The sequence below is a fragment of the Globicephala melas genome, chromosome 1, assembly GCF_963455315.2.
Source record: "Globicephala melas chromosome 1, mGloMel1.2, whole genome shotgun sequence".
NCBI classification, from domain to species: domain Eukaryota; kingdom Metazoa; phylum Chordata; class Mammalia; order Artiodactyla; family Delphinidae; genus Globicephala; species Globicephala melas.
Window position 1 is genome coordinate 146171008 of NC_083314.1, and position 12222 is coordinate 146183229.

A 12222-nucleotide genomic window follows, 5' to 3' on the forward strand; every position below is an offset into this window, starting at 1 on the left:
GGATTCAAGGATGCTGTTATTATCTATATATTTAGTTTATAAAAATACATCTAATTCTGTTGCAGTGGGCAACTTTTTATCTCCCTATGGTGTAATCTGGTTTTAGGGGCTAGGATGCAATAGAAGATTTTTTTAAAAAAACTTTTGTGTTGAGCATCCTTTTTTGATAGAAAGAACTCAAGGTAATGTTGGACCAAGTGCAGAGAAGCATGAAGGTGGGCAATCATAATGTGGAAAAGTAGCATCAGGTGATTCTCCTTGTTCTGAAGCTCCCAGGCAGATTAAAAGAAACAAAGAACAAGTCAGAAGCATTTCTGATTATTTTCATATATATTTTCTAAAATTTTTTAGAAATTTGAGGTAATTAAATCAAGATAGTTATTATTTTACAACTAACTATAACATCTGAAGAACACAGTTAACATTAGTTAGTAGAAAGACGTAGGATACGAGTCAAGAGAATATGTTTTTGCTATCATTAAGCAGATATGTGACTTGGGGAAAACAATTTTACCTCTCTACATCTCAGTTTCTCTCCCTGTTAAATGTGAGGATTAGACTAGATCTTGTGAGAAGAAACTGCCTTTCATTTGGAATCTGTTGAGGATGATGGGACTCCTGATAGAATAAGTTTAAGAACAGGCTGCTGATACCTTTCCCTCTGGAGATTCTCAATGCTAGCTTGGAATGGAGCTGGGGATGCTTGACAGGGAGGGTATGGCAGCAATGCTTAACTCAGTTAAGGCTTCAAGATCTGTGGTCTCCTGCCTGGGATGCCACAATTGATGAATTCTAAGGACCCTTCTGATTCTAGTATCTTATGAGTCTAAAATGAAGCCATCTGTAGGAAGCCATCCTTGTTTCTTCCAGCTCTGCTTTCTTATATGATAACATTCATGTTTACGTACATAACAAAAAAACCTCAGAATTTGTTACTGTTGGTTTATTTCATTAAACCTTACCAACTTGCCAAATCAATTGGGCACTATAACACAGCAAGGCCAGACAGAGGACACAGTTTTTTAGCTATTTACACAGGAGTTTTGTAGATAATTGATCTTGATTTATACATCTAATGATATTCTATTGGTTCCAGATTATTATTAGTCACTTCCTTTTTAACAGTGTGTTTTTTTATGAGGTGACTAAACTGCTATTTAACCCTGCTACAAGAATGTGTCAGTGGGCTAGTCCAGACAAGTGGAGGTGCACTTGGTAACTAACATTCTTAATATGCTTGCTTCAACCTGCCACAAATTAAAAGCTCTGTGACTTTTCTAGCACATAAGTGATTTAAAAAAAAAAAAAAAGGCTTGGATTGTGAATAAATCAGCTTTTTTGATTTGCACTCTGGTTGGCAGTAAATGAAACTTCAGCCTCATGATTCAGTTTTGCTTAAAACTACCTTAATAATCTGTCTAGCTAAGCAGTGAGCTTCTGAAAATTTTAAAGGGTTGATCCAGCAGTCATCTTCGGGGCTCGGTAAAAAGGCTTCGTGTTGCTCAGAAACATGATGTAGTTGAAAACTCCATGGCCTTTGGAGTAAAATCTGCTTTGCCACTTAGTGGTTGATTGATCTTACATAAATTATGCTACCTCTCTAAGGCTGTTTTATGATTTATACAATCATGATTGTCTTTAATTTGTAGGATCATCATGTAGGGTAGACATATGTTAAGCACTTAATATATAGTACCTGGCAAATTGACGGTATCTAGGAGTAGCTGTCTTAATTAAGCCAAAGAAAGTAATTATTGTTTATCAGACCATGAGACAACATATAGTTGGGCCTTAATAGTTGTTTGATTGAATTCTTTTTAAATGGCTTTGAGATAAGACTGCCTGAGTTTAATTTTGGTTTGCTACTCAGTACCTGTATGACCTTGGCCAAGCTTCTTAATCTATGTAAGGCTTAGTATCCTCATCTTTAAAAAGGGGATTATAATAATACCTATCTGGCAGGGTTATTGTGAGAACTAAGTGGAGTAATGCATATAAAGCAATTTGCACAATACCAATACACATTAAACTCTCAATAATAGCAATTAGTTAAAAAATATTTTTAAAACTACGGAGTGGTTTCATGGGTAAATATGTATTTCAAAACTTGTCAAATGATACTCTTCAAAATATGTGTAGTTATTGTAGATCAATTATACCTCAATAAAGCAATACTTAGTGTTTGTGTGTATATGTGGTATGTATATATATATTCTTTTTTTAAAAACACTATTTCTTTTTTTATTATTTATTTATTTATTTATTGACTGCGTTGGGTCTTTGTTGCTGTGCGCAGGCTTTCCCTAGTTGTGGCGAGCGGGGGCTGCTCTTCGTTGCAGTGCGGGAGCTTTTCATTGCAGTGTCTTCTCTTGTTGTGGAGCACGGGCTCTAAGCACACGGGCTTCAGTAGTTGTGGCACGCAGGCTTAGTTCCTCCGCAGCGTGTGGGATCTTCCCAGATCAGGGATCGAACCCGTGTCCCCTGCACTGGCAGGCAGATTCTTAACCACTGCGCCACCAGGGAAGCCCCTATATATTCTTCATATTGTGTTGATTGTATTTAATGCTGGTGCCCAGTAGCATTCCCAAACCTGGATGGAATTAATGACGCTGGTGTCAAGATGATGACAAGCTTGAAAACATGGTTGTAAAAAACCTTTCTTTTATTAATGTTCTTTTTGAAACACAAGGGAATTGTATTTTACAAACTGATTTTTTAAAGATACATATAGTAAAGCTATACTTTCAGAACTGTTAGTTTGTGTTACTAAGTGTGTCACATGCAGGGTGAGGATCCTGCAGGTGACTGAACTGAGTTTTCTTAGTGACTTATTAAGATCACAGTCCATTAGAGTTGGAAGGGATCTCAGAGGTCATTCATGTGGGTTGCTCCCATATATTACAAAAGAGAATGTTAATTCTCCTGATGACTGGCTCAAGGTCCCATAACCTGGTCTCCTAAATTCTTGTTCAATACTTTTTAAATGTCTTAACGTGTCATTAACAGTGAGGAATAAAGACAGGCTACAAGTGTGTATTTGGGAAAAGGCTAAAATTTGGCTACAAAATAAAAATACTTTTAAGAGCTAATCCATATGTTTAAAGAAAGCATTACTGAGAAGGGCCTAATAAACACCCTGAGGACCAAGCCTAAAATAATAATAATACTTGTCAGAGATAGCCAGTGATCAATTATGATGGTTTACAGGAGTTGTCTTTTGTACATTGTTTTGGTATTTCATTTTAATTTGTTTATAAGGAAATTATGTAAGAGAAAACATTGAGAAGATTGTCAAACTTCATAGAAGAATGTGCTTTGGAGGTTTCTCAATTGTTTCAAATAATTGCCATTATTATTTATGAAAATTGGTTTCATCTGCGCACATTACATACTCCAGCAGTTCACAACTTTTTGGTCTCAGGATCCTTTTGTACTCTTAAAAAGTCATCAAGATGCCAAAGAGCTTTGGTTTATGTAGATTATATCTACTGACATTTGTCATATTCAAAATTAATATTGAGAAAAATTAAATGTTTAAGATAACAATAATAAATTGATTATATGTTAATATAAATAGCATTTCTTTTATGGAAAGTAATTGTATTTTCCAAAAAATAAAATTAGTGAGTAGAGTGATGTTTTACACTTTTACATATCTCCTTAACGTCCGGCTTAATTGAAGACAATTTGTATTCTCATATCTTCTGAATTCAGCCTGTTCTGATATGTTGTTTTTGTTGACGTATATGAAGAAACTCAATCCTCACACTGATCTGTAGTTGGAAAAGGGAGGAGTATTTTAATAGTCTTTTCAGATAATTGTGAATATTCTTCTTTGATACAAAACTGACAAGTGATAGTTTTCTAAAGGCTGGTTTCAATGTGGAATCTGGAGCCATATCAATATACTTTTTGTACTTTGTTACAGCAATATCCCTTGGTCTGTCTTGCACTTTGAGTAGATCCTTTATCCATACCTGATTTTACAACGTCATGAATTCATTGTTATTTGGAGAGTATTGGTCCTCTGAGTTATACAGATTTTCTAATGTTGAAAGATTTCATTATATAATATCAAAAAATCACTTCTGCTGATATCACCACCGATCTCATTAGAAAAGTCTTTAAGCATTAGGGAGCTATTGAGTCCATGGTGGCTGATGATTTTCCAAAATTTTAATTTTGAATTTTGAAAACTCAAATTTTGTCATTGGCAATTAATACTTCCAGACTTGTTCCTTGAAATAACAAGCTTGCTTCATTCATTTTGGAGGAGAATCCTGTCAAATACCTAAATCTGAATAACCATAATTCGTCTGCCAGTCATTTAAGTAATAATAGTGTTCCATGGAAAAAGTAGCTGGTTCAGAACACAACTCAGTTATACAAGTGCTTTTCCCTCAGCACAACCTTAATTCTCTGCTGTGCAGTGTGAGTGCTTTATGCATACTTCCCAGTTGTCACATAGAATATTAAAAGGCATGTGCTCAAGAGTCAAGCTTAATTAAAAGTAATAATTTTTGCCCATTCAACAGCGACATTCTTAAGTGAAATTGGCATTTTTACAGTGAGTACATGGCACTGGAGACTTCAACACAATATGGTGTCACTACTTTGGTTTGTGCTAAGGCACCAGCAGTTTTGCCCACCATTGCTTTTTTACCATCAGTGTAAAAAACATAGTGAAAAAGTCAAACACTATATAAGTATTTATTTAGAAAATTATTTTGACTTTGTGGGACCCCTAAAAGGTTCTTAAGAACCTTGTGTTTGTAGACCACACTTCGAGAATCATTGGCATAATGTCTTCCTAAGAAAATACTAAATACTTTCTATAAGAAGAAAAGAAAAGAATTTCAAGTAGATTTTAAGAGTATTCACTAACTGTTGGAATATCTACTGTGTGGCAAATGTATTCTTCTTTAAGCCATTCTCACAGAAAGCCTGTTAGGAGAGGTAATATTATCCATTTTTATAGATGAAGAAACTGAGCTTTGAGATATAAAATATTGATTGGAGTAAATAGTAGAACAGTGACTAGCAGAAGTGAATTTGAACTCAGGACACTCTGACTTTAAAAGTCCTTGCTTTCAATAGAATTAGAAGACAAGCCACAAACTGGGGGAAAACATCTACAAAAGATACATTTGATAAGGGACTGTTATCCAAAATATACAAAGGAATCTTAAAACTCAACAAGAAAACAAACAACTCTGTTAAAAATATGGGCCAAAGACCTTAGGAGACACCTCACCAGAGAATATCCACAAATGACAAAAAACCGTAGGAAAAGATGCTAAACCACATGTCATCAGGAAATGCAAATTAAAATAACAGTGATATACCACTACACACTTATTAGAATGGCCAAAATCCAGCACACTGACAACAGCAAATGCTGGTGAGGATGTAGAGCAACAGGAATTCTCATTTGTTGCTGGTGGGAATGCAAAATGGTACAGCCACTTAGAAGACAGTTTGGCAGTTTCTTACAAAAATAAATATACTCTTACCATATGATCTAGCAATTGTGCTCCTTGGTATTCACCCAAGGGAGTCGAAAACGTATGTCCACACAAAAACCTATACACAGATGTTTATAGAAGCTTTATTCATAATTGCCATAACCTGGAAGCAACCTAGATGTCCTTCAGTAGGTGAATGTAGAAATAAACTGGTACATCCAGACAATGGGATATTATTCCTCACTAAAAAGAAATGAGCTCTCAATTCATGAAAAGACATAGATGAACTTTAAATACGTATTATTAATTCAAAAGGTCCATGTTACATTCACCTGTCTCCTGTTATTAAATAGAAAGAGTTGCTTTTAACAATCCACAAGAATTTTTTAAGTGCCTGCATTTTCCTCAGATTATTTATTAACACTGCAGATTTACTTGATTTTGGTCATTTTTCTTCAAGTCTAATTTTTTTTAATAAATTTATCTGTTTATTTATTTATTTTTGGCTGTGTTGGGTCTTTGTTGCTGCACACGGGCTTTCTCTAGTTGCAGCGAGTGGAGGCTACTCTTTGTTGCAGTGCGTGGGCTTCTCACTGCAGTGGCTTCTCTTGTTGCGGAGCACAGGCTCTAGGCACGCAGGCTTCAGTAGTTGTGGCACGTGGGCTCAGTAGTTGTGGCTGCGGGCTCTAGAGCTCAGGCTCAGTAGTTGTGGTGCACGGGCTTAGTTGCTCCGCAGCATGTGGGATCTTCCCGGGCCAGGGCTCGAACCCATGTCCCCTGAATTGGCAGGCGGATTCTTAACCACTGCACCACCAGGGAAGCCCTCTTCAAGTCTAATTTAAAAACAAATTTGACATCCTTATGGTACTGAGTCCAAGCTCATACTGCTCACCACATGACAGGCCAATAAATCGAGTTGTTGAGGCAAGGAATAGTGACTTTATTTGGAAAGCCAGCAGACCGAGAAGATGGTGTACTAGTGTCCCAAAGAACCATCTTACCTGAGTTAGAATTCAGACTTCTTTTATACTAAAAGGGGAGGGGTGTTGTTGGTTGTTGCAGACTTCTTAGTGCCGGAATCCTTTGTTCTTGCAGCTGTCCACATAGATAGGTCCAGTCACAGTGTTCCTGTAAACCTCCAACAAGACAAATGTTATTTTCTGTTCTGCATCTTTTTATCTGTATATGAATGGAAAAGTTTTATACCTTTGAAGGTCAGAGCCTTGAGAATGGGCTATCATGTATATTTTCAGGCTATAGGCAACATTCCTAACTTGTAGAAAAAGCAGTTAGAATACAGAGGTTAAAGTAAAAGAAACAGATCCAGTATGGAGTCACATTTGTTCTTCCCTGTTACACTTTCAGTCATCAGCTGACAAGAAGAATCAGCTTGAATTCTTGCCTACAGTGGCTATCATGTTTAAAAATGTGGTCTTATTTTTAAAATGTAAATACCGTAAAATCGCTTATTTTTGTAAAGAGGAGTTTGTTGAACAGTTTAAAATATATAAGCTTTTTGTGTTAATGTAGTAGAATATATACTTGTCATATTAATTCATTAATTTAGCATTATTTTGAATCAGTGTTATGTTCTCACTGGTCATTTTATCCCAAGCCACAAGTACTCATTCACAGAATAACAAAAAGAGCGTTTGTTGAGTATCTGCTGTGGGCTAGGCATTGTTCTTAATGCTTTACACATATTAGCTCAGGCTTATCCCAACCCTGTGAGAAAGTACTGGTCTAATACTATCTCTATTATGTATCATTAGGGCAGCGATGGTTTTTTTGTTTTTTATTTGTTTAGTTTCATCTGTCTTATAGGTGTATATTCATCATCTTCCCAAGACATTTTCCAAAATATCTTTTAAAGGCTTATTTATAAGGACTTCCAACACTTGCAGTTGTGAGATTATACCTCTAAGAATAATCATGAAATTGGTGTTAAATATCCTTGTCTCCTTTATTAACCAATTCTGACAGATGAGCTCTGTAAGCACCTGAAGCATCATTGACAGGAGAGGGGAAGGGTTATTTCAGGCTAATTTGTTTTTCCCAAACAGTCTATTGTAGTTAAAATTAAAGTATTTGAGGGAGCATTCTGTAATATGAGAACCTTTGTAAACACAAATATAAGGCAACGTTTTCGGAGAAAGAATTTTAGATAAGACCTAATCTTATATTTTGGTATTTTAGGTATATAAGTGTCTTATGGAATTTCTTTGATTCTGTGTCTCTCCTACAATTTATATTTTTTAGGTTTTATAACACTCATATCTGATTTCCATGTACATTAGAGCCATTTATTTTAATCTCAGAGATATTTTTCTTTTTTCACTCAACTGTAGGGATTGTTAACAATTTTCTTAATGATAAGCTTAGGAGAGAACTAGACAGGCCCCGTTCTTGCCCTCATAGAACCTTCTACAGTGTTAAGCTAGACTTACAGGTTTTTTTGTCCTCTCCACTTTTCAGTTACAAATATTATCTGTATTCTTATTCATTACATAGCCAAGATCTGTGTTTATTTCCAGTATAATTTCAAGCTTAAATTTATGACATTTACTCAAATAGGGATCATTGTTCTTTATATAGAAAGCCTTTATTGAGTATTTCTGTTCCTAGAGATTACCAGTTTACAAATTTTTCCACCCCACCAATGTGTTTAAGTATGCAAGTTCAAGTAGTTAACGAAAGCATATAACTCACAGTGTTACTTTCTGGGGAAAAACTGCTTTAACCTAGTACAGTGAAGGACTGTGACTCATTTCAAAATCTATTTTCAACTCTTTATTCAGTTTTTTTCTGGCTATATTATATTAGACTTAATTCTCTGACTTCCCATCATGGCAGATGCAGAGATTCAAAATGGGTTCAAAAATTCAATATAGGATAAAGTCAAGATTCCTTTATTTTACTGTTTAATTCTACATACTTGCCGCACACCTAGGGGTATAATCTTCTGGACACTTAAGGATTGGAAGAGGTTAGTGAAAAAGTAGGTTAAAGCAATCTTGTGATTGAAAGATTACCATTATATAGAGGTTAATTAACTAATATGATGTATGTAAATCTAAATGTAAATTTTCAACTATAAAGTCAAACAAACCTGCAAATTTCTAGTCAAACAAACCTAGAAATTTCTTTTTCTAATTTCTTGCAAAATAAATACTCCAATGATAATAATATTGGTTATTTACAATTACATAACCATTTGATTTCACATACATTATCTTATTGGATCTTCATACCAACTCTGTGAGAGAAATAGAACAATTGTAATACACCATTTTCTAAGTAAGAAAACTGAAGTACAGAAATTCTAAGTGATTTTGCCCATTGTCGTTGAGTGCTTTAGCCAGCCTGGAACCTCCACCTTCTGACTTCACATCTGTTACAGCTTTGGTCATGAGTCCCAGCAAACCTTTACTGTAGCCCTAACTTCTTGAAATCACTCTCTAAGTAACTATTGTCCCTTCCAAGGGTTCCCCAGCTCTACTGAGACTGTGATATAATCCCAGCTTGCCTCATTTGTATTCCTTTTTCTGTCTCTGTTCCTATGTGTATCTCTTGTCTCCCTGACTGGTATATCTGTTCCCTTAAAACAGACACTATGCCTTATATTTAATCAATGCCGGGCACATAGAAATTCTTGACCCTTTAATTTCCTCAGTGTAGAGTGAGGCCTACTTGTTCAGCTATGGACTAAGGAGAAAGTGCTGACCACTGTCCTCTTATCTTCAGGAATTTTAGTAGCTATGGGGAAGGTTAATATTGATAACTGTGGAGACAAGCCCATTAAAGAGCCAGCCCATTTGTAGTACCATGTACTTTTAGTGAGCGCCTTCCTCCAGCTCCTCCTAAAATATGTCCTCTTTTAATTTACGATTGCTCTGTATGCAAAGGTAGTGACAGTGGAAGTTAATCACCATTCCTCTTCGCCAGGTCCTAAAAATAATGACCATTGGAGTGATAACAGCTCTTCTGCCTATTTCAGTATAGTTTCAAAGCCATCTTTTCTTACTTTATTCTTTTAACCCTTTCAAAAGTCCATTGAGGTAGTTAGGGCAGGGATTACTCACCTCAATTAATAGAAGAGGGAACTCTAGCTTAGAACAGAGAAATGACTTTTCCAAGATCAGGAAGCTAGGTGGTACTTAAATTGAGATTTTTCTGGCTCTTCCAGTTCTCTTTCCATTACACTACACTGCTTCTGATTGTCAGTGACATTTACCATCATTACTATTTCATTACCAGAGGATTTCAGAGTGAGGGAGGAGAACTTTTTTCAAATGAAAAAATGAAGGCAGCGTGTCTTGAAATTTTGCCTGTGCTTCTTATCCAGCTTAGCTTTGCTTTTATTTGTACTGAAATGAAATAAATTGAGCTAATTATGACAATTATTTTGATGGATATAATTGAGTAGAAATGACAGTCATTGCAGTTTTGCTTTTATTTATTTATTTTACTAATCAGGCCTTTTAGCATTTGTAAAGTACAATGCCAAAATATCTAAGTGCAAAAGCAAACAAACAAAAACCTCTAATGAGACTAAAGGAAAGATAACAATAAAAAAACACATGATTTTTATCTGTAGAATCTATACGACAGCACATACCATACACGATTGAAAATACCTGGATATTTAGGTGACATTTGCATTTTCCATTCCAGTATTTGTCTTCAGATAATTAGCCTAACTATAACACGTTTGAATTGTAGTTAGGACTGACCCATTATTGTGTCTGGTCCCTATGAATTTACAGAGATTTGGGTTTCCTCATATATCAATTTAATTCACACCTCCCCCAAAGTTACAACGAATGCTTTCAGTGTGCTAGTGGATACCCTATTTTATTTCTAATAAGAATAAAAGGAACTTCACTGTATATCATCATTACATTAAATGTGTGTCATTTTACTAACACCAAAGAAAAATACCATCCTTTGGCTATTTAATATTGTTTTAATTCTTTTATGCAGACAAAAGTGACATGCATTCATATTTTCCTAAATTTAATTTAAATCTCAAAATATTTAATATCAGACCCAAAATAAAATTCAATAGAAATAAATATATATTACTTTCATTGTTTTGGCTAAATTTGGTTAGCGTTTTAGATCATAATGGTAATAAAACTGAATGTCTGTGTGCCAGGTACTGTGCTAGGAGCTTTACATATATTATAGACTCATCAGCTATAATGATCTGAAATTGTGGATTAATATTGAGTAGAGCATAAATGACATTGTTACCATGTATAGAAATGTGTTTGTTTTTTTTAAATGTCTTCGACAAACACTCTTCCAAGTACCCTTCAAAATAGATTTATAAAGTATTGCCCTGGGAATTGGGAAATAGAGGTGTTATTCTACTAATCAGAAAAGTAACAGACATGCTGGGGTGGGGAGGTGTATATGATTAGCTTTACTTTAAGCTTGTTACAGTTTCCTGGAGCTCCAGTCTATTGTCTAATGAAAAATAGCCTTGCTGTTGTAACATCCGTATATGGAAAAATTTTCAAATTTTCAGAGCCTTCCTTTGAATGTAATGCCTAGGCTACTAGAGTGAACTTTCTAATCTTGCTTCAGAAATAGAAAATACCTGAAAAGTAAAATTTTTTTGTGAAATATGACTTCATTTTGTTTACAAATGATGGATTCTACTTTTTGCAGATGTGTCTTGCTGAATCAGGGCTTTCATATCCGTGCCATCGACTTACAGTGGGAAGAAGATCTTCACCTGCACAGACCCGGGAGCAATCCGAAGAGGTAAGCCTGTTTGCTTGCTTTTCATTGAACAGAAGGCCTATCCTCCATTCACATGCCCACTTCCTATTCTTTTTTATCTGCCACAGCAGTGAATAGATAAAGTTAATGTAGCGTGAATAAAGTCTCAGTAAATTCTTAAAGGCAGAAACTTTCCATGCGAGTTTATTGCTAATGTGCTCCTTCTTGTTCTGTAAGTTTCATGTTTCAAACAGACAGAATTTGGGTGGATTGGTTGAAATAATTTTTACTTAAAACTGTCAGGTTAACAAAGGAATTTTCTTTGCTGCTGACCATATAGTTGAGTACATTTATTAGGATTCATCCTGAAGGTCCTTTAACTCATTGAGTTGGAGCACCTTCTATGAGCCAGGCATTGTCCTCAATACTAGGTGACAAAGGTGAATAACAATGTACCTATATCAAGGTGCTCAAAGGTGATAAATTAGTAAACCAATAATAATGACATAATGTAATAAATGCAGTGATGGCAGTTCATACAAGGTGCTGTAGAAACAAAGAGGGGCAAGGAGATTGAACATGTTTCTGTATGTGATATGCCTGCATGTGTCTTTGTGGGTCTGAACTATATTAAAAGACAGTATCTTTTCCTTGGCTACAATAGCACTGTGTCCAGCCATGACTTTGGTTATAAGGGAATGGGAAAGAGAGCCTGGACATTACAGTTTAAATGTTTTAAAAGTATTTATTAAGCTGCTACTCTGTACTAGGAAAAATCATCATCATGACTTAAAAAGTGCATGCAACAGAGGTCATAAATAAATAGTACAAAAAACTTTATTTATACCAGTGTTTTTTAGGCTAGTACCTGATCCAAGTATTCAAAAGCTTGAGCTCGTCCAGTAAAACCTTTTTCCCACTTACATTCTATGCAAAATATGGTTGCAAAATATTTATGTAAACTTATATATTTTAGACATTCATTATGGAAGCTGCCACAGGACTTCTGCAGCCATCCTCTGAATAT

The 12222-nt window shown here is 35.2% G+C and overlaps 1 protein-coding gene across 4 annotated transcripts in view; it reads left to right on the forward strand.

Annotated features, from left to right (window-relative positions):
* The window catches only part of FAF1 (Fas associated factor 1), a 499298-nt gene that overhangs the window by 350222 nt on the left and 136854 nt on the right, over positions 1 to 12222 (forward strand). For all 4 annotated transcript variants that reach the window (XM_060305721.2, XM_060305705.2, XM_060305724.2 and 1 more), the window contains one exon: positions 11142 to 11237. In XM_060305721.2, coding sequence (XP_060161704.1) covers positions 11142 to 11237 — 96 coding nt within the window. The remainder of the gene's footprint in view (positions 1 to 11141; positions 11238 to 12222) is intronic.